Source organism: Lepidochelys olivacea, assembly GCF_965140295.1.
Source record: "Lepidochelys olivacea isolate rLepOli2 genome assembly, chromosome: 4".
NCBI classification, from domain to species: Eukaryota; Metazoa; Chordata; order Testudines; family Cheloniidae; genus Lepidochelys; species Lepidochelys olivacea.
The window spans coordinates 53,343,274-53,367,351 of NC_140414.1; the positions used below are offsets into that span (position 1 = coordinate 53,343,274).

The following is a 24,078-nucleotide window of genomic DNA, read 5'->3' on the forward strand; positions in this document are numbered from 1 at the left end:
CCAGAAACCAATTGTGCATTTGGCTTGTTCTTCTAAGCAGTAGTAGGAACGCTTGGCTTTACCACTGTCATTTTTAAAATGATGAGAGACAAAAGTTGTTATATGAGTAAAACTTATCAGCCTAAATTTGTTGTGGGACATTAAAAGTAATTTTAGCTATGTTTCTAAATAAAATAAAGTACTTAAAAATCTTGTTATAGGCATGAATAAGGTAAGAGTGAGAGGTAATATGTATTCACTGGTTACAGTAAGTATTCTATGACCCTTCATAAACTACTCATGATCGTTCACTGCTCAGTCGTTATTGAGTAACGTATGTAATGTTTTTAAAACTCCTATTCTCCACTATTTTGTATTCTTCATGTGACTGTATTTCTCTTGCAGTCATCACTCAAAGGGAATAATGGTTACAGGGTATCTAATGCAATAATAGTTAGAGAGGAAATGGGTAAGTCACATGGCAAAATCAAGAAGGAAAAGTTTAGAAAATGCAGAAATAACTGAATATGTTCATTTTAATATGGCCTAATAAAATTTACCCTGGAGTGGTGTTATTTTAATTGAATTGAGCCATTTTTTTTAACATGAAGAAAAATGAGAGACTCATTCAATTTTCCATTCTAAACCAGGAATATTAGCTGCCTTATTTAGGCAATATTTAGCTGAGTCTTTTTATATAGCTAAAACACTAGACAGAACTTCATTGTATCCCTCTATATTATAAAATAGTGAGGATTTCAGTAGTAAGTATAGGGAACACTTTCTCCACCACGGAAATGCAGCCACTTCTGGGATGAAATACCGCAAATATCAGCAACTCACAACAGTTTAGGGCAAAAAGTAAAGAATACATTTTCTGTTTGGTTTAAAGAGGGATTTGGTGTTAGGCAAGCAACTGAAATTTGACCAGGTTTCTGGAATTTACCCCATATTTTTATGACAGGTGCCATGCTCTTTGATATCAAGTTGTTAGAATCTTGTTTTTACATCTCATTGAAAGACAGCAGATAGCCTCCTCCCCTCACCCCACCAAACACATACACCATTTTAAAACAGTGGTTGAGTAGTATCAGGGTGTGTCAACACTACAATTAAAAACCTGTGACTTGCCCATGACAGCTGACTCAGACTAAGGGGCTGTTTTACTGTGATGTAGGTATTGGGGCTCAGGCTGGAGCCTGGAGTCTAGTACCCTGCAAGGTCAGATGGTCTCAGAGCTCGAGCTCAAATGTTTACACCCCAGTAAAACAGCTCCTTAGCTTTGGGTTTTTAACTGCAGTGTAGCCATACCCTCAGAAAATAGAGGGTCATCTTCTGAATCGCCAACACTAAAATATTAAAGAAACTAACAAAAAATCTGCTGAATCCATTGTTGGATATTTTTGAGAACGCTGGGTCTGTCATCATATGGTAAGATTTTCAAAGCATCTCAGTGACTTAGCAGTCCAAGTCTCATTTTCAAAAGTGTCTTTGATAATGGGACTTAGGTTCCCAAATCACTTAGGTGGCTTTGAAAATGTTACTCATGGTAGGCATGCAATGTTATATAGAAGTCAATGCTATCCTCACATTTATTATGAAGGCCCACTTGCCTCTGTCCTTTTCACTGGTGATTGACACTGGAGTGCGGAACAGAACTTGCTCCTACCCTTGGCTCTATCCAAAGTGGATTCTCCTCACCACAGCTTCAGCATATGCACTCCATAATGGAGGAGGGACCCCAAGTGGTTCTTGCTCACAGCTCATTCCATGGTGGGATAATCTTCCTCACACACCCACACTAGTTAGCTCCTATTCCTTTGCTTCTCTTCTCACAATTCTATACACAGCAAAACCTTGAAAACATCCCTCCAAAAGGCTTCTCTGCTTCTCCTTCCCCCACTTTCATTTGTAAAGGCACATCCCATTTCCCAACTGTTTTTTTCCCCTGTGGGAAGGAAAGAGGACAACACTTCAAAGAATGTGATAAATAATTGGTGGGGGAGGGGTGGGGGGAGACAAGGAAAAGCGGTCCTCAGGAGTAACTGCACTAATATCTTTACATTTACACATGAACACTCTAATGTCCAGTACCACGTTGTTACCTGGCAAGCCCACTTCTTCATAGACTGTGCTTCAACTCTGTTCTCACATGACAGCCACTGATCATGCCAAGAGATTCATGCTAGCAATGGGGATTGCTGCTGGCATGAAGCTACTGTGAATATAATTAATTTGTTTTCAGAAGTCACTGCAGTCTAGTGAGGTCTCAGAGGATTGAAAATGACACATTTAGTACCTTGTTGTACAAAAGGGAAAAGGGAGACCCAGGTAAGTAGACCATTAAGGTTAACTTCAGTTCCTGGTAAATTGCTGGAAAAAATTAATAAAGCAGTCAGACTCAGTTTGTAAGCACCAAGAGTAAAATAACATGATGAGTGGTGAGTAATGTGGATTCATGAAAACCGAATTAGACTAAATTAATTTATTTCTTTGATAGGAAAACAATATTGGTTACAGAAAATATAGCCAACATAGTGAAGCAAATCTTCAAAACATATTAATAAATTCTACCTGCAAAATGTGTGCATGCATGAGTTGCAAGAGTAAAACCTGTACACACAGTTGCCAGTTTTACATATTCTATTGTAGTATTTAAGAATGCAATATGTACTGTCCAGATCTGTGGTGTGCAATCCAATCTGCTGGTTTCAAAAATTCAGAAATGTGGTCAAGCGTATCTTCTTGATACAGAGTTTCCTATTGTTTTACATGACATTTTCATAGGTAAACTGAAATAATGTAATGTATAATGATGGATGTGAAGTCGATTAAGAGGGACTGATAATGAACAGTGCTTCACCTCAGCCTTCCTTCCAAGTTCTGCAATATTTCAGGTGGACCTTTGAACCCTTAAGAACAGTCAGTTCAACTGCCTGGCTATGCTTTCATATTACATCTAAATGACAGCAAATTTTCATACTCACATGACATCTAAATGTGCTGCACATAACTTTGAGTGCAAAAAGGAAGGATGAGTTTTAAAAAACTAGCTCACAAATAACAAAAAAACCCAGTAATTGTTGTTATAATGGGCTAATATGAAGCTAAGGAGAAGATATTTGTAGTATCTTGAAGTGATCTATTCTAGACTCCTTATTGACTTGGAAGATACTGTGGAGATATGTGATAATCATATTTTTGAATCTTGGAGAGCATTACGTACGCTTTCTAGAATATAATAAAACACAGTGTAATCTTGGTAAATTGGAAGGACTAACGGAAATTTGAAAGTATGGTATTCAGTAAAACCTGTAGCTTCATTTAACAAGGACAAATAAAATGCTTAGATAAAAGAATACCAGACAGATTATACTACCTCAGGAAAGCACCAAAGGTTTTAGTAAATGTTAAACTGGGCACAAGACAGAAATGCAGTGCTGGTGTAATATTGTATCAGAGTGCTGTGTTCAGTTTCAGGCTTCTCAATTAAAAAAAAGACAAATATTCATAGCTGTCAGAAATATGCAGTCAAAATGTTGAATTATTTTGAAAATAAGACAGACAAAAGGCTAAGAGAGCGAAGATTAATAAATCTAGAGATACGGAGATTGAGAGGGAGATGAAAGCTATTTATATATATATAAACAGCTGTTACAAAGAGGATAGAGATCAATTATGGTCATTAGTCAATGAGTACAGCGCAGGAATGAGTGGTTTAAGATGAAGCAGGAAAAATGTAAGTTAGGGATTAGGACACTTACACAATGGAATAGGTTGCCAATAGACAATTTAGAATTGCCCTCACTGGAGATGTTCAGTGCTAGATATAACACCCATGTATTAGGAATGGTTCAGGAATAATGAAATCAGTCCCATCAGAATGCATGAGTCACCTATTCAGGTGTCTTCAAGTCTGAAATATTCTATGATTCTCTCTGTCTCTAAGACAGTGATGCTATGTGTATTATCTACCATGTTATCTGAAGATATTATGGTTATAGTACAACAGAGAAGAAAAAATTGCTACTGGTTGGTACTTCTTGTGAGAACACTGGCTTTCACTTTTCTTTGATTCATTGTAGAGAATAGCTGACTGTTCTCTGCCTTCAACAGTAGTATCTGGAAGGCATCATTTGCACAGCAAATAATGACAACTAGAAGATTAATCAAATCTGACATATATTTTGCCACCAGGCTGTACTTGGCAGTTTAAAAAATTCCTCAGCATTTAGCACAGAAAATCAAGTACACACAGAAGTACCATGCATGCATTGAACACTGGTAGCAACAAACAGCCAGGACTCAATTCAGGAAAACATCCCATTAAACACTCGCTTAATTGTAAGCATGCACCTATATCACATTGAAGTCAATCCTTAAAGGTAAGCACCTGCTTAAGTATGGCCCTGAACAGTGCTTAAACACTTTATTGAATCAGGTCTAATTCATAGCAAGTGAAATTTCCTTCCGGACAAAGGACCAGCAAAAGCCAAGCACTACTGAAATCTTAAAAATAAGCATTAGAGAAATGGCTAAAATCTTAATATCATATAGGAGTTGCGTTACAAAGGCGGCATCTGCCATCAGATACCAGTCTCTTATCACACTAAGTATTCTAAGTATGGAGTGGGGGAGTATGGTACCTCAAGACTGCACTGTGTGGCAAATTGTTGGAATGGCCCTCAATGTAGCAAAATATTGAGGAATTTATTCTCAGAACTATGGTCACTGTATGGTTTTATTTCTTTTTCTTTTTTATGATTGGGAATGAAAATGGAAATGTGAATGGTCCATTAGTCCACACAGATGTGCACATACAATCCCCAATGAAGTCAGTGTATCTCTAAGGCCTAGACATCAAAAGCATATTAAAATGAGGAAATTAAATTTCTTAAAACTGCTGCTGTTAGATCCTGCACTGAAGCTAGTCAAGTTGACTGAGTGTATGTCAATACAGAATTTGGACAATGAACTTCAAAAACAAGTTGATTATCCATTTAGGTGTTGGTGCAGATTTCAAAATTAATTTCTAGTAGGAAAAAGCACTGCAAAGTGACCCTCTTGTATTTAGACAAGTGATGTGTCCCTTTTAATGGGGAATGGGGCGGGGGGTAATATCATCAGTATCAATGTAATTCTCAATAGGCTGTAAACACTGTATGATCAGTGCAGTGTCCATCAGTGTCAAATCTCCAGTTGCCTTGGAATCATTGTCCTTGAATTGATTTCAGTGAATTTGGACAATTAAATCTTATACACGCTTATGCAAGACAAAAGGAAAGGGCACTATATGTGGCTACATGATTTATTATGGGCAAGATAACTCTTGGATATGCTAGTGTAGAAAATTCTAAGTGTGTAGAAAATCCTCAATGTAGTGAACAGAATGTAATGATCTTTAGGATTTATTTATTTCGATAAAAGCAAGGATGCTTGTGAGAAAGGGTTCAGCATAGCAATTACTAATCCTTTGTATTTCAGCCTCATTATTTTATTCACAGCCTGCAGACCTAATGCTCATGTTCTCTTTTGATTTTACACAATCTGAGTAATTGTACATATCAGTCCAAATGCTATCAGATTTCAAAGGACAAATTCTGTCTGGCTACAATATGTGTTGGCTGGGGAGGGGGCAGGTTCTTCATCCCCTTCCTGACTTTGAGTAGTTCTAACAGGCACAGCCCTGTGCATAAGACAAAGCATGTACTATGCGTTTCCTACTCCGCTATCCAAACAGATAGTGAGGATCCCACTTCACAAAGACACACCCAGACATATACACACACTGGCCAAGAGAAGTGGCTGATCTCCCTAAACATGTAGTTGGAGTTCTGGAACTATGGGTGCTGGGGGTGCAGGAGCACCCCATCTTGAAGTGGTTTCCATGATATACAGGGTTTACAGTTTGGTTCAATGGTTTTCAGCACCCCCACTATAAATATTGTTCCAACGCCACTGGGTGTAGTTGAAGAATGGCTCTTCATATTCAGTCTGAGGTGTTGGCCCCCAGATCCTTAAAGGTACTTAGGTGTTGCTCAGTTCAGCATTAAAATGCCAAAACTCTGGGTGGCCAGCCAGATAGTTGAATCCTCAGTCCTGAGTTAGGTGCCCAGACAACACGTTAAATGCTTAAGAAAAAGATCCTCTGAAGCCAGCAAAGTAATCATGAAACCATTCAAGTTAGGAGTTAAATGCTGAAGAGAAGAGGAGAGGAAAGAGAAGAGGAGCCTAGGCCTAAGTAGCTGTCCTAATGTGCTTCCTTTTGCTCAGGATCCTCAGACACAAACCCTCTCCTGGAGTTAGGCCCATACTCCAGGTCAGCTGCTTAGGTAGCTCATCACCTAGCAGTCAAAAGCATTTCTCTCTCTCTGTCTGCTGCTCACGCTTGATACCTCTCTCACACATCCTACATTTCCCAGTTCCCTGATTGACTTTGGTGCAGTTTCTCATCAGTGGCCTGCATCTGGCCATCCTGCTGTGGGGCTGGCAGTTAACAGATGTTAGGCATGCTCAGAGCATGCCTATAGGGTCAGCCCCCACTTGTGAGATAGGCAGTCCCCCAATCTCATTTGAGAATTGTAGTTCAGGGCTTCCGGGACTTTGGCTTGAGCCAGGGCTCTGAGCTGCTCATTAGTTGCAGGGTAGCATCAGGCTATAGGCAGTTTTGTGAATGCTGACCATCAGAAACGTAGGCATCTAGGGAACTTAAGTGTGTACAGGATCAGGCAGCAGTTGAGCAGCATTTTTGAAAATGTCAGTGGCACCTAATCAATGGAATTCAGTGCCTAAAGAGGCAGATAGACATCTAAATACTTCTGGGCTGTTGTATCTTTATACCACTTCTTACTATGTTAACTGTATCTAAATGATACACAGTGAAGCCCTAAGAAGTTATTGAGCCCTGATGTTATTCTGCTCACTTCATGAGAGCCACCACATGGGTAAACTTGGTTGATTTTTCCTTCTGGATATGAAAATGAGTATTTTTCCAAAGTCCTTTTTTCAACACTTTGTTGTTCTGCAGAGAAAGTTTTTAAGCAAAATAAAATCCTAAATTATGACTTTTGAACTCTAAAAACAAACATGGCAATGTACAGATATATGCATGGAGCACAAAACCTCCCATTTAAGCTCTTTAAAGAAGAAAAACTTCCCCTCTGCATTAATCAGTAAGGAAATAATATTTGGGAAAATGTTATCTTCACATTTGCGAACTAGTGATTTGGGGACTGCACAAGACTGACAGTATCCCAATAAGAAATATCTGGAATGTCTTTTAATGGCATTTTCATAAGATATCATCAGTAATCATTTAAAAATTCTCTTTAAATATTACACATTTAAAATGACTATATGGATTGGGAAATGTATTGGATTGACAGCTTTGGTGACTGGAACACTCTCTGTCCACAGAACAGCTTTAACATGGGCAGCAGGAGTGTAATCTTCCCCTTCCCACATCCCCACCCCAGCAATGCATCTCATCCTTTACCTGGATAAACAACCACAAATGTGGAGTGAATTGTGGTAGTTCACTCCACATTTCCATTCACTCCTTGACCTCCCTTTAAAAAGGGACATTTGGAGTGGTTTTGTGATGTGGACACCTGCCCACTAATTACTAGACTGAGACTGCCAATTCTTTTCATATAGAGCACCAAGCTACCATCATGCATCTGATGAAGTGAGCTGTAGCTCACAAAAGCTTATGCTCAAATAAATTTGTTAGCCTCTAAGGTGCCACAAGTACTCCTTTTCTTTTTATCAGATAAATTGTAACCACTAACAAACTGGGCTAACTTTGCACCAGAAATACAGAGCAGACATATATTGCTAGTCATTTGAGTAATCCATTCCCCAGCAGCATCCCTGGTGAAATCCTGGCCCTGTCAAAATCAATGGGAGTTCGATAGTGCCAGATATCACTCTCTGTGTTTAAAAAATATAATAATGCAAACAAACTATATAAATATAAAGACAGTTCAAGACAACTAATAATGCAAATTGAAAATCAAGATAAACGTAATGTAAATATGACGTAGGACTCTTATACTATCCATGGAAGAAATCTGCTGTATCTTTATAATGCCTCAGTATTTGGGCTTTTTGTGAATGGAATGTGAGAAGGTTGGGGAGGTCTGCCACACAGCCCCATGACTGCTTTTTTCTCTCCTATGGCAGCAGTAGCAAGCACAGACCCTCTGTACCAGTGGCATGGGACATTGAGACCACTGGATCTGAATAAACATCATTCCATCCTTGGAACATACCCACCTCACCCTGCAAAGTGACCCTCTGTGCTTACCTCATTTCGACAGCGTGGAGACAAATACTGAAGTGCATGGGGTTGTGCCCTTGCATGGCAGCCCAGATGGCAATCCCCAGCACAGCTGCTATATGGGGTTAAGGTGTATAAAAGTCTTTGTGCTTAAACTCCACACTAAAGGTTAATTTGGTCCTCAGGTAGTAAATATAGCATGTATAGTGCTGCCTTGTTTCCTTTCTGTTCTTCTGTTACATGGGTGTCTTTGATTGAAGAGAAAAGGAGTACTTGTGGCAACTTAGAGACTAACCAATTTATTTGAGCATAAGCTTTCGTGAGCTACAGCTCACTTCATCGGATGCATTCAGTGGAAAATACAGTGAGGAGATCTATATACACACAGAACTTGAAAAAATGGGTGTTATCATACACACTGTAAGGAGAGTGATCACTTAAGATGAGCTATTATTAGCTGGAGAGCGGGGGGGTGTGTGTGTGAAGAAAACCTTTTGTAGTGATAATCAAGGTAGGCCATTCTCCCCCCCCACCCGCTCTCCAGCTGGTAATAGCTCATCTTAAGTGATCACTCTCCTTACAGTGTGTATGGATAATGCCCATTTTTTCATGTTGTGTGTGTATATAAATCTCCTCACTGTATTTTCCATTGAATTCATCCAATGAAGTGAGCTGTAGCTCACGAAAGCTTATGCTCAAATAAATTGGTTAGTCTCTAAGGTGCCACAAGTACTCCTTTTTTTTTTTTTTGTGAATACAGACTAACACGGCTGCTACTCTGAAACCTTTGATTGAAGAGATTAATTTTTTTCTTCCTCCTCTTGATAGCAGTAGCACTAATATTTATAAAGCAGCATTAGTATGCATGGCATTTTACATGGTCCCTTCCCTGAAGATTTTTCAATGTCATGGCTCAATTGGATCTTAAAGGTACTGCCCCATCATGGGGGAAGTATGGGGTCACACTGCTACAGGTATTATGCCATGTTTTTTTTTCCTGGCACTGTCAGTGCATAGGGTAGACATGACTACAGCTATGCCATAAAAGAAGTGCAACATGCACTCCCTTTTGCAACTGACGCTGTCTGTTGGCCATTGTGAAGGGAAGCTTCAGGATCACAGCCCTGCCTCCTTCCTGTCCTTCTTGGGGTGGCTAGCAATGCTTAAATGCTTCTGTTCAGAGAAGCGCAAGGTCTGCAAATGTGGCAAGTCCCTGTTTGGGAGTTATTAGAGTAAGGAACGCTCCTTGTACCCTTTCCCTTCTTCATAACCCACCTAGAATCTAGCTATAATCCAGACCTAAGAGTTTCCTTGGCAAAATGAGAGAAAACAGACACAAGAGAAGGCAATGGGAAAAGAGTATAAGGGCGAGATTTTGTGATGGAAAGGTTTCTTATGAATGTATCTTGATACATCTTCTGTTTTGTTCAATATATTTCTGTTGTTTATAAGCCAGAATTGTTAATTATAGTTGTTATATTTTTTCTTTTATTTTTCATATTATCTTATTTTTCTTCCCTTTTCATTTCTTCTTCTTCTTCTTCCACACACTCTTTTGTGTGTCTTCTTTCCTCAATCTCTACATGTAACTATTAATGGGATAGCTATGCATTCATATTAATGGAAGAATAAATGCTAATGTAAGGCTGCTGTACTCTGTTTACAATTTTTTATTGAAATCTATTATAAATTTTCTATTTTATATACTTCCACAGTAACATTCAAAACCCTGGTGCTTTGGAGAAGGACAACTACCTCGAAAATAATATAGATTATGGATCTGTAACAATATTTGAACTACCCTTCATACAAGTTATAATGCTTGGTGCTTGATGGAAGCATCACATAGTGGCTAGGGGGTCAGCTCTTCTTTAAGGCAGAGTAGGGCTCGTGAGGGGGCTGGGCCCTCCCACTGCACAGGTTCCAGCCCAGGGTCCTGTGAGGGTTACCAAAGGGCAGGCACCAGGAGCACGTTACAGATACCTTCCTTGGGCCACTTCCTACCCCTCATTCTATAGTCCAAGCCTTGCAGTCTGTAGCAAAAGCTACTTAAAATAAGGTGTTAACTGCACCTTTAGTCTGTCTGGGCCCAGCACATAGGATCTTCTTTTCTCAGAGGCACTGCCACAGCATCCCTTCTCAGTAGCTTCTAGGACAGGTCCTTCTTCCTGTCTTGTCAGCCCTCTTCTGAGCTGTCTGGCTTCTTTTTAAACTCCACCTCCACCTTTGCAGGCTCTTCAGTCCTAGTGTGGGGTTTATGCACCCATCACACCAGTATGCTAATAAGAAAAATACATATTTTAAAGTTGCTTTCTATTTGTGCTGATTATGTAGTCCTCCTTCTTCTTCCACCCCCAAGACACTTATTCAGGAGTTGAACTCATGTAAGTATGGTAGTAACATTATTAAACTTTACGAATTTACAACATTTGTAACCAAAACCCATCGTTCCCAGTGGCTGTATATATAAAGCTTTCTACTCCATTAGATTTCAGAGTTCATTAATGAGAACAGAGTAAAAGAACAGTTAAAATGGGGATGAAGAAAGAAGTGTTGTCTGAGATAAAGACTGGGAGCCAGGAATTTTTGAGTTCTTATACTGGCTCTTACCTTGCTTTTGATAATTTCCAGTTTTATAGTGCTTTCTATCTATGGATCTCAAAGTGAATTATGAAGTATAGCAATTTAAGCCTCTATGAATAAGCACCTCTATGAATAAGATTGCTTTCCTATTTTACATAAGGAGAAATTTTGGCACAGAGAGGTTTGGTGATTTTTCCCAAATTCACACAGAAAATCTTTAGCAGAGCCAGGAACAGTTTCCAGATCTCTTGGCTTCCTGCCCTCTGCTTTAACCACAAGACCATCCTTCTTCTCATTTTACCTCCCTGACTCAGTTTCCCCATCTGTAAACAAGGATAATACAGATTCAGACAAATTTCTCTACACATGAATTTCTAGCCACACACCCCTGCAGAACAATGAGGAGGAGGTAGGTTTGATCACCACTCTTGGAATCCAGTAAATCTGTTTCTGTTGGTGTTCCATATGGAAGGGTTTCTCTTAGGTCTTGGGACCAGGAAAGATTTGGATAAGGAACTTGCAGCTTCCCAAGCCACAGACATTGCAGATATATACTTAGTGTTATAAAATGGGCTAATTGTAGTGTAAGCACATAAATTAAAAATAGTAATTAAATAAGAACATTTACACACTGACACAGGGTAAGGCAAAGACATCACCAGCCAGCTACTACAAAAATGCACTCATTCACCTCTAAGGAAAGCCTAGGCAAACAGAGAGGTCATGCTGTGTGCTCTGAGAGACCTAAACAATGGCCCTGATTCCAGTGCACTCACACTGCCAGATCGGAAATAAAGGCCAATAGACCTTAATAGAACAGCAGTTGTCCCTGATGTGGATTTGCAGGAGTGGGAGGCTTCATCCCCTGCAAATTCCACTGGGCTTCAAATTAAACTGTCTTAAGGGAATGCGTGACAGGAATCCCTATAGTGATATCCTGCATATCTGTCCCCTTCCATGGCTTTTTCAATAGCAGCAGGCAGTCAGGGCTACTGTGCTTAACTATTTTACCAGGATATTGCGAAGATTAATATATGAGTGTTTATAAAGAGCTTTGAAGATTAAAGGAACTATATATGGTATTTATTTATTTAAGGATGTGAAGTCCAGTACTTAGAATCTGACAGTTGTGTGCATGGTGTGATACTCTGACTGAGGATCAGGAGCTGTAAGTGGCTCTTTAATGTGTCTCCTGCAACTCTTTGCAGCACATATTAAAACACTATGTGATTTAATTGTTAACCAATCTAAGTTATTAACCAGTTGGGATGCTTTTACTATGTTATTAACCAACTGTAGAATACTTGGTCAGTGATTTTGCTGGGGGAATCATATTTATCTATCTATCTGTCTATCTATCTATCTAGAGAGTGCAACATCACACAATATACACACAAATTATTACAGTATTCTGTTACAGAAGACTCAGTCAGGACCTTTAAATCCTAACTCACAGGCCTACAAAACTAAAGCCAAATAAGAATTTTTATTTTTATTGTTGTTTATTGTGGTTAATATGAATTGTAAAGTCCCCCCCCCCCACTGTTCAACTGCAACAGAACAGACAAAAAACTAGATAGTTTTATAACAGATATACACTACTAATTTTGGTGAATATTTATCAGAAAAGTATCGCATTAGTTTATCTGTTTTGATGCATTTTGCCAGTGGAAAAAATCTTTACAATTCATAGTCACTAAAAAAACATATTTCTTATTTTGGTTTAGTTGTAATGTTAATAACAGATCTGGTAGTTTGCTGTGTTGAACTGATAGGATGATATACTAAATAGACTTCATCTCTTATATTTGTAAATCATGAGTGCCCCACAATTGTCTATCTAGGCAGACTAGATTAGATGAATATATAATACGTATGCTAATAGATTTCCCCATAAGTAATCTAACTCACTGTGAATTATATTGTACTGATTTACAGTGTTTGTTAGGTGAACCTAATCGGTGTCTTTTTAAAAAAAAAAAATAATTGAGACTTAGGATAGGTCTATGCGATTTACATATATGAAGTCATTATAAAGTTAGGAAGATTTCTTTTACTTTGTAACACTTCACTTCCATGAATGGACTAATCTTTGATTCCTCTACATCAGACTTTGCCAATTTGAAGTTTAGGTTAAAACTTGAATTTATCACGAAATACTTGATTTATCAAAAAAAAAAAATCAAGACTTCAATCCACTGAGCTAGTTCCATTTCTTAGCAGTATTGGTGTGACTGAGAACAGAATCTGACTCTGTATCTTTTCCGAATGCTAGTACAAGTCATTTGTTAACTTTGCTCCCAATTACAGTTAAAATAGCCAGTGTCTGGAGCTAATATAGCTACCACAGCTGGTGGATTAGGATAGTGGTTTGCTAATGCATTGACCTGTTTCACCTATGTAACACTAGTTCAATTTCCAGCATGACAGTAAATGTTTGGATTTAAATTGTACAATTTATGCATATTTTTTCATCTCTCTGTCAAACCAGAAGAAAGGGTCAGCTGGTGAAGAGGATAATGATTCTCTTTGAAAGGGAAGGAAAGTCAGCTTCTGATTCTTTTGGAGATTCTTGATCTTGTTTCAAATAAAAAGATGAACTAGAAAAAATAGACTTGGAAATATCAATAGTAGTGAACCTGCAAGTGTGACTCTTTGCCTTATTCATAAACTGATTGTATAAAGGCACATTGGAATACTTGCCATGACATGTTAGACAGATAATAAAACAGCATGCGACATTTGGTTTTCTGAATATCAAACCACAGAAAGCGTGTTCTCTGAAAAGCGATTCACCATTAAACTGTTTGCTACAATGGGAATTCCAAGTGACAGTTTGTCACAAGTTTTGATTGTTTCTCTACACGTTAAGAAATACTAAAATGAAATGTTGGGGACTGATTTTTTTTCCTCAGAAGTGTTTTTCTTTCTTTCCTGCAGCGCGGAAAAGGATATGCTAGTCAATTCTACAGGATTTACCTGAAGCAGCATGATTTGCACAAAAGTCGACCAACAAAAAGCATCAACTTTTCAACTTCATTATCTTGGCCATCCAGTTCTATGTAACTGAAGGATTTGTGTGCTGTTGGAGACATCATAGCCAACAATAGGACCTAATTGCTCTCAGCAGGCCTGAGAAATGAGTTGAAATGTGTGGAACTGTAGAAACTTCAGAGGCAACTGATCTTGCCTTTCTGATCAGTGTGTGCCTGTTTACAGCACTATATATCTTTCTCTCTCCAAAATGTCACTGAGCCCTTTAGATGTTTATATTCACCACAAGAAGCCAATCGTACAGATAAAAGAAATGTGCATTATAAATGCAATATCACTGTTTTAAACTTGACTGTTTTATATTATTTTTGTGTGATCAAGTGTTCCCCAAACTATTCCAACTTTACAAGAGAGATTGTGATCATAATCCTTTCACCTGTGGGTCACAAAAATGTTGTTAATCTGCAGACCCACAAAATATCAAAGACATTCTGTAGTTTATACACGTGTTGCAAAGTGTTTACTGTACTATTTCAAAGCTTCTAAATAAATATAAATCTATATATATTATATTATATATAATTTTCCGAAAAATGTGGTACAATTTAGTTGATTTTTAAATGGATTCATATAGTCCAAACCATACACTAAAGTGAGAAGGTAATTCAGGGTCCCTAAATTATCCTTGCTAAAAATAAATAAATCTTTAATAATATTTCCCCAATTTTGGTATTTTGGTCAGTCCTGTTTTTCCTTTGTTGTTGTTGTTGTTGTTTGTTTTTGTTATTTTTAAAGCTGTAAGAAACAACATTTTGTTTAGAAGTTGTACTGAATTTTCAATGCCAAAGATGCAGCTGTCCGTTTTATCAGAATGAGTACTGACTATGTACTATCAAAAGTATATATCAATCTCCATTATTTTGATTCTATTTCTATGGTTTTTAATTTGGTATCACAACACCTTTTATAAAGGATCTATAAACTCACCTGTATATGTTGTTAAAAAGAACACTGGGTCTCTGTACATTTTGAAATGTAAGATGTAATGTAACTGAAGATAACTGTTCTAAGGAAATCCTCCAAAACTCTTAACACACACATCTTTCTTTGACATAATTTTGTGCAAACCTAAGCAAATATATATATATATCTTGGCTAGAAATGGTTTTTGATAAAAGACAAATCACAAAGGCATAGAGTTGGCTGAGCTGTTATTTTTTCTTCTTTTTTTACACTAAAGAGATTTGGAGTAGGAACATGGCACATTCTCAGACTGACCCTACTCTCCCTGGAATTAATGGGAAATTGGCCAATGATTTCATTGGGAGCAGGATCAAGACTGTTCATATTGTCTTTACCTTTTTTAATAATTCAACAGACTGAAATGTTATCGCACCGATTTTTGTTCATACATATATAAAAAACTTGTTCAAAAAGAAAAGCCTTGAAAAGTAAAGTTTAACTTTACTTTCAAGTCCACAGAGTTGAAGTATCATTTACAAGTGTAAAATCTAGTAGATGTTTCCTTTTTTACATTCTCTACTGTACTGTTCCTTCTATGTTTCCTAATTATTGCCTGTCAAATACTGAAAAGAAATGATAGAACTTTGTGTTATCAGCCCATTGATGTCCATAGATCACGGAATTCCCATTGACTTCTATGACTTTGGATCAGGCCCTTAGATCCAGATTCTGAAAGCCCTTGTCAGTGCTGAGTATATGGCACAGCATGAGGAAGAGTGACAGAATCTGGCCTCCAAGTGGTGGGAGTTGTTTTTGTTTTTCCTTTTTTTCCAATGGCAATTGCTATTACATAGAGACATGCACATCTTTTGTATGGAGTCTGCCGTACTATTGATCCACACAAGACTCTAACTGCTTTCAGTGAGAGTTCCATGCACAGAATGCTACCTGGATTGAGCCCTAACGTCATCAGTTTATTTAATAAATATAACAAAATAGGCTTGTTAAACACTTTTAACACATATTTTCTAGCTTATTTGTACAATTTACAGAAACTTTTTGGGATCATTTTTAAAATGTATATATAAAAATCACAAAAAAGCACAGAAAATAACTGTTGATCTGAACAAACACAGCAGTAGGATGTTTCTTTAGTTTTAGGTAATGGGACTTTAGTCACCTACATGCCTTGTTAGTTTTATGAAGAATGGGCTATTTTAGTAATGAAATGCGTGAAGTATATTTCATTTGAAGAAGTCTGTTAATTTGTTGTTGCTGCTTTTAAGGCAAGAAAGTAATTGCCCTTCCTGGAACTGGTTTTGCTTTATTCCTAAACCTCTCTTTAAACTGAGGTATATACTGTAAAGTAAGGTTGTTTTCAGTCTTGGGAGAAAAAAAATCACATTTTTCTTTTTTAATAGACGATTGAAGTGTTTTTTATTTACTTAAACCTCATTCATACTTTGCATGCAATTTTTTAAAATAACCATATCAAAATGATTTCATACAGCTCGATGATTAGCCTTGTTCCATGAACTCAGTACTGTATATGTACTTGCATACATCCATTTCATTTTTTACTTTAACTAATCCTGCTATCCGTCCACACTGATAATCCTACTGAGTGCAGTGGGAGAGCCACATGTAGAACAGTGGTCAGACTGAACCCTGTTTAGGTCTAGATTGTGTTTGTAGCACTTAGCTGATAGTAAAAAGCATCATGTAGCTGCACTGCCACAGGAGGAACTATGTGTCCAAATAGTGGAATAATCAGTTCAGGTGCAGGTCTGAAAAAAAAATTAAATATATTTTGGGTCGCCCTGAAATGAGAATGTTTCAAACTTTTCTGTGAGCCAAAATGGAAAAGAATAGATTCATTTTGTGCAGATCAAATTGTTTCTGTAGACCCAAAGTGAAACATTTTTTTTTTTTAGATTTAATTTTAAAGAATAAAATTGAGGGAAATTCTGAAACAAACTGTCTTTCTGAAAGAAAAAAAATCCAGATTTCTGACTTTTTAAATTGTTTTTTGACTGAAAAAAATTGCCAAAATTGACTTGAATTTGCAAATAGTTTCATCTGATCCAAATCTGCATTTTTTGCCAAAATAAAGTTTTGCATGAAAAATTTCACCAAGCTCTGCCTGGGATGCATTTTTCCCCTGAGAGACACAATCCTTCTCATGGCCTTTTATTGCACTGGAAGGGGAGCATACTCCTCACCTTGCATTCAGGCAGTTGTGCTGGCTATTACATAGGGTGAACAGATCTATAGGCTTAATTTCAAAATGTATCAAGAATTATAACATTCAAAAACCAGTAGGAGAACACTTCATTATCCCTGGACACTCAATAACAGACTTAAAAGTGGCAATTCTTCAACAAAAAAACTTCAAAAACAGACTCCAACAAGAAACTGCACAACTGGAAGTAATTTGCAATGGACACCATCAGATTAGGCCTGAATAAAGATGGAGTGGATGGGTCACTACAAAAACTAATTTCCCCTGCTGATACTCACACCTTGTCAACTGTTTGAAATGGGCCACCTTGATTTCATTGGCTTCATTAGCACTACAAAAGTGATTTCCACCCCTTCTTGTCAACTGTTGAAAATAGCCCACTTCCACCTTAATTGAATTGGCTCGTTAGCAGTGACCCCCCCACTTGGTAAGGCAACTCCCATCTTTTCATATGCTGGGTATTTATACCTCCCTACTGTATTTTCCACTCCATGCATCTGATGAAGTCGGTTTTAGCCCACAAAAGTTTATGCCCAAATAAATTTGTTAGTCTCTAGGGTGCCACAAGGACTCCTGGTTGTTTTTGCTGTTACAGACTAACACAGCTGTTACTCTGACAAATGTATTTAGGCACCTATAGATGCAAAGAGACATCTCGTGGGATTTTCAAAAGTGCCTAAGTGCCTAATTAATCACTAGCCTGTCTGCATCTTTAGGAATCTAAAGACCTTAAAAAATTTGGCATTAGGTCTCTGCGCACTTTCTTCAGTTCCCACCCTCTTGCTCCCAGGGGAAGCTTGAATATGTACTTGCATTCATCTGAACACCAAGGCCTGGATCTACATATTGCTCTAAATCAGTAGTTCTCAAATCTGGTCCTCTGCTTGTTCAGGGAAAGCCCCTGGTGGGCCGGGCAGTTTGTTTACCTACCGCATCCGCACGTTCGGCCGATTGCGGCTCCCACTGGCCGCAGTTTGCTGCTCCAGGCCAATGGGGGTTGCAGAAAGCAGCGCGGGCCGAGGGATGTGCTGGCCACACTTCCCGCAGCCCCCATTGGCCTGGAGCAGTGAACTTTGGCCAGTGGAAGCCGCGATCGGCCGAACCTGTGGACGCGGCAGGTAAACAATCCGGCCCAGCGTGCCAGGGGCTTTCCCTGAACAAGCGGTGAACCGGAGTTGAGAACCACTTCTCCAAATGGATGTGCAGGGATTGAGATATCTTGCCTTTACTGCATGGCTACATTATGGTTAGGAATAATATAGCTCTGAATTAGTTGTCTAATACAAAAAAAAAAATATTACAACGTATGGGCCCGGTACCGCAAGCTCTCATTGTGCAGAAATGCCCCTGAAGTCAACGGAGTTACATGCAGAAAAGGCTTGCAAGATCAGATCCTATGAAGGATAAGGAGAGGATAATATTTATTTATTTATTTTAAATTAATTTTAGATACATATGAGAGGATTTCTAAGTGGCTTGCCCATTCAGTTTCTTCAAAGCCTTTCCTGGCTGACTTTGTGCCAGAATCTCAAAATGTAATAAACTCTTTAGCTATTTTTAAAAAATCAGCTAGTTTAAAATAGGCTTTTATTAAATTATATTTTCTAAGGAAAAATGAAGTATTTCACTTAATGTATTACCAGCTGACTTGACCAGTATTTAGAAAATTAATAAAGTGAATATAAGTTTATTGCTGAGAAATTTCATAGTGTTACAAAAGAATGTTGAATGACCTACATACCGATTAATACAGTTTCATCTATTTGTGAGGATTCTAATTTATAAATAATATCCACAATATATGGAGATAATTTTAATTAAAATCTGAAAAGCTACAACTGACTTTCTTTCAGAGGTGTACCCTACTATCAACAAATGTTGACATAAAACACATGTACACATAAAAAATGAGATTACTTATTATAGAGGTAATGGCTCCATAATGAAGACTGAATTAAGCTTTTCATGTAAAGTGGGAATTCAGCCTCTTTGTTATGTATTATATTACTTACACACACACACCAGACATACAAAATTTTACCACAGATAAGAAAAAACATGTTTTTCATTACTGTCATTCCTCATGGTTAAGGGCAGATGAATATATTCTTCCTGGAATGGTGTATTTCCCTAGTAGTATTGCAAAGCTGTTATGTATTTATATGGCCTTTATTTTTTTTTTTTTTAAAGGGATAGGCATACCCTCCCATTGTTCTATGTTTGGTTCTCTAGTTTATTTCCAGAAGATGTTTTGTATAAAAATCTTAAAGTCCTAATTCAAAATGAGCAACTTTGATGTAAATTTAATGTTCAGTTTTACTGCAACACATTGGCACCAGATGTCTATAAATATGGGAAAGTTGTTTAATCTATTTGAAGTACGGTGCAGCAGGCCATTAAGACTTCATTATGATATTACCACTATGAACAAATTCTGAAACTGAGTTTAATCTGTTCCACTGATCCCGACAACCAGAGCTCAAAAGCTTCTTAAAAAGCTCTTCCCTTTTATTTTCTTACTAATCTGCTCATCTGTTTTGGTATAAAATAGATACACATACAAATATACACACACACACATTTAAAATCCATTGTTGAAAATCTATGTCTTTGTAGATATCCTCATATGTAAGAAATGGGCAAAAACAAATTTGGACAGCTTTCTTGAACTGAAATTGTTTTTGAATTTGAATTTGTTAATAAAGTTCATGATATGGTATGTTGGTTGAAACGTTAGAAAAAATGAAAGCTATGTGGGTGTAATTCTCCAGGAAGCAAATGCCTCATCCAGGAAGCATCCTGTCTGAAACCTTAGAAACCTAAATGCTGGAAATTTTACCGAGTGAAGATGAAACAGACTGTGATGAAGCTACAGAGGCAGTGTTCTTGTTCTGTGTGTCTGAACTGATGAAAGTATCCACTGGATGTAGGCTAGTTAAGTTAGTTACCCAGAAAGCATCAACACTGGATTTAGGTAACACATTTACTGTTCTTGCTGCAACTCAATGAGAAGAAGAAAAACACACACATACACACACAATGCAAATCTGCAATATGCACAAATGTAATAAAACCATGTGCTAATCAAACAATACATCTCTGAACTCAAGCGCACAAAAGTCAGGAAAGGCCAAAAACAAAGATTGCTCTGGTGAGATGGACAACAAAATTGAGTTAATCTGTCTATTTTTAGTAACTGTTCTTTGAATTACATTAATGAAAAAGGGTAATAAACATTACTAACAAAGGATTACATTGACAACATCGCAGAGTGAAGGTAGCCAGAACAATCTTAACTTTTTGAATTTCCTGACTCAAGTGCTTGATCTTGCAACCTTAACATATTATTAACACTTGCTTTGTGCATTCAGAGCCCAAACCTGTTTCCATTGAAGCCTATCCAAAATCTCACTGATTAAATACGAATAGGATGAAGCTTTGTATTTCTCCACACAGCTTTTTAGCATGTGTAGCTCACCAGCTTCTCCAGATGAGCTTTTAAATTATTTGAAGACAAGAAGGGAAAACCCAACTCACTGTGTATTTAAGATATGCATGCAGCATCTATAGCTGTGTGAACACGTATAAACTTAATGAAATCTTCTACTGCACCTGATCAGTGTGAAGGCTTCACATGGCCATATTTTAATTCCAAAGATTTTATCTCAAATTAAGCAAAGGCAGAGAGGATTATATTTGTGCTCAAAGCTTCAAATTTCAGGGTGTAACTGTGTCTAAAAAAAAATTATTATTTTTTTTTAAATGAAAAAGGTGTGTTGATTCCACTCACAAAAGAACTCAAAATTGGCCAAAGAGTTATGCTCATGCTTTCTGGGGGAAAATAAATATAAATCTGTAGGCAGAAAGTAAGAATAGAAAATATCAGCCCAAAGAGTGAATGTGGAAAGTTTACAGGGAATTATTATAGAAACGGCTCTTCAGCCTTAACTGTACTGGACACTACTAAATCTTTGTGCTTATAGGTTCTCAATCTAGGTGATGTAATTCACTCCACCCCAAGGTTCCAGGGTGCAATGCTACTACCTTTTATGTCTGGGTGGGAGGGTGATCTCAAAACCTTTCTGTTAGAAACACTGCTGTAATGTGCCCCCCCTACACACACACACACACACACACCATCCCTACCTGTTTGGAGATGTTTTAATTTTGCATTCATATCTCAGTGTAAAAAAAAAAAAAAAGCCTCCTGTCTCTGATGCAGTTTGTAGGATAAATTCTGCTTCCAGTTACGTCCATAGTAATTCCATTGACATCAGGGAGTTAACTCCAGATGTATATTGGTGTAGAATCTACATAGGACAAAGAATTTTATGGAAGTGTTTGATCTTTTTTTCTCTTGGTAATAACTCTAGTTTTACTGGTCTCACAGATGCCATGAATTGGTACATAATAATAGTCTGTTATTCATCATCATAAATATCATGAGAGAGAAAGAGAGAGAGAAAGAGTTAACTGTGACAGCAATGTGTTTATTCTGCCTTATTGTAGCTGGGAAAAGATGAAGAATGTAAGTGAGCATTACACACCCTGAAGACGGCGGTCAATGTTGCCCTTGGAACTCACAACCATTCAGCTGTTATGAGAATGTTCTATTTGATTTATATTTACGATTGTGAAGGGGGGAGAGAGAAGGACTGAGAGGGAAAATACTTAATTAATACACTCTAAGGAGAAAATACAGCATACGTTATAGTGATACCATAAACCTCCATCAGACCCTAGAGCAGAAAGATTCATCCAAAAAAACCCCAAAATCAGTCTCATTCCATTTGAGGTATATATTGTTAATAAAACAAATACTGCTGACTTTAAAGGAGCAGTAAATCATTATTTACAAACATATGTCCTTATTACTATCATTTAGATGATTAGATTTGGAAAAATGTTAACAACCTAACAATCTTTCACTATTAATACTGTTTGTTTACAGTTTGCATTTCTCTTAATGTGGATTGTTAAAAATTGGCCAGTCAGTTTAAATTTGTACTCAATTAATACTACTAATATAATTATAGGTGGAGCAGGTGTAAGGCTTACATAGAGGATGCCTAATGCTTTTCAGTCACTTATAACTTTAAAGTTTAGCAAACATCTGGGCAAAATTTTTCCATGCTTGTCTCAGCCTCAGCTTTAAGTTTTTTTTCAAAGTTTTAGCCAAAAAGTTCCACTGTTTCCAAGAATAATGCTAGTGAAAAATAGGATATTTATAGAGCCTTGTGCAGATACAAAATTTGTATCACATCTGATCCATGAGCCACAAAAATGATTCACAGCTATCTACATCCGTGGATGTGGATTTCTGCTGATATAAAGAGAATATCTGTGAATTTCAGGGCTCTGGATATTTGCCAATCTTTAAAAAAAATGGATAATTTTGAACTACCTCTAGCACCCAAGTGGCTAGGAGCAGGGACTTGACATTGATCCAGGGAATACTCTTGGGGTCAGAGAAATGAAAAATCTGACCATGAAAAATCAGTCCTGATTTGGCAGTAATAAGCCAAACAAAACGACCATTTGCATGTGCACAGTAGAATTTGTTAGACATTTAATCCTTAATGTTGTGAATGAAAGTCCCAACAGCACTGAGAATGCTCCCATGCCACACTGAACCTCCTGTATTGTTGTGAAGTAACCATACAGACTTGAAACCTTCAGACTGGACACAGATGAAACAGTCCTCCTATTTTAATCCATCAGAATAACCTTTAGCCTAGAAGAAGGAGCACGTGCGTGGAAGCCAAGAAACCATGTATTCGAGACTCACCTTCTCTACTAACAGGTATCCTATGTACTTTGCATAATTTATTATTAAGCAAGGCCTCAGATCCCTGGTTTAAGAGGGATAAAAGTACTAGTCTCCTCATTTTACTGAAGGAATTACTGAGGTTGCACAATTAGAGAGACAAAGTGGGTGGGATAATATCTTTTATTGGACCAGCTTCTGTTGGTGAAAGAGAAGACCTTTCGAGCTTATGCAGAGCACTTCTTCAGGTCCACAAACAGGTTGCACAATGCAATTTCTCACAGAGCTGGGAATAGAGCCACAGTCTCTAATGTGGTCTCATCCATATAGCCACAATGCTGCCAACATACAAGCTACCAACTCTATGTGCTTGACTATGCAGTCTGTAAAGCTCGTTTGTAATTTACTGGTTCACTGTGTTATGCATCTCCTTCTAGAGCTTGTCAACAGAGGATAACAGCCTACTACAGCTAACAGAATTACACTTTTATCTTAAGTCGCAAAGGTCTGTTATAAATCTGAAGATCTTGGATTCAAACCCAGATGATGGTTTATGTGAACTTTATTACAGATGCATATGATGGGAGCCCTTTATTTTCTTTTCATTTTTCATCCCCAAAACCACCAAAGAAATTGCATAACAGCCTCCCTGCTTGCCATTCCCCACTCATACATATTAAACATCCTGTGTTAAATAATGTTAAGGATGCAAAACTTAGTACTCAGGACCCCTCTCATATTCAATGTACAGCATGGCTAGTGCTCAGGGAATGGATTAGGGTTGTGTAGTGACTGAGTACATATGATCCTTGCTCATTTTCTCAGATTCTCAGAAATTCAGAAAAATGGAAAAATTATGCCCTAGCTGTGTCAAATTGAATGCCAGATTATTGGGGCAGCCAAAATTAATGGATAGATTTGCAAATGTTGGCCCTAGTCTTTCTGTGCCTTGAGTCCTTCTCTGTAAAATAGGGATACTAATACTTCCTTGCCTCATGAATGCTTTTAAGACAACCAGGAGAGTCCATGAGCATCATCAGAGAAGCTATAAAGAAATAACATATTCCATATTGATTTCACCTTTTGGAAGGGTACAGTAATGAAGGTTCACAACAAACGATGAGGATAAAAAGAAAAGTTGAACTTCTATCTCACTGCCAGAGTACAATCCATTTTGCAAATTGAATGAGGCAGGGGTCTTGTGGAAAAAAGTGTATGTCATCATGTAATCGAAGATTGTACCCTAATGCATATACATAAGAGGAAATA

General features: G+C 37.6%; 1 protein-coding gene across 3 annotated transcripts in view; it reads left to right on the forward strand.

Annotated features, from left to right (window-relative positions):
* The window catches only part of PCDH10 (protocadherin 10), a 37,370-nt gene extending 22,970 nt beyond the window's left edge, over positions 1 to 14,400 (forward strand). For all 3 annotated transcript variants that reach the window (XM_084626101.1, XM_084626100.1, XM_084626103.1), the window contains one exon: positions 13,784 to 14,400. Coding sequence is in view for 2 of the 3 variants with exons in the window: in XM_084626100.1 (XP_084482226.1) it covers positions 13,784 to 13,803 (20 nt within the window). In the remaining variant the exon portion in view is untranslated. The remainder of the gene's footprint in view (positions 1 to 13,783) is intronic.
* The last annotated feature ends 9,678 nt before the right edge of the window (positions 14,401 to 24,078 follow it).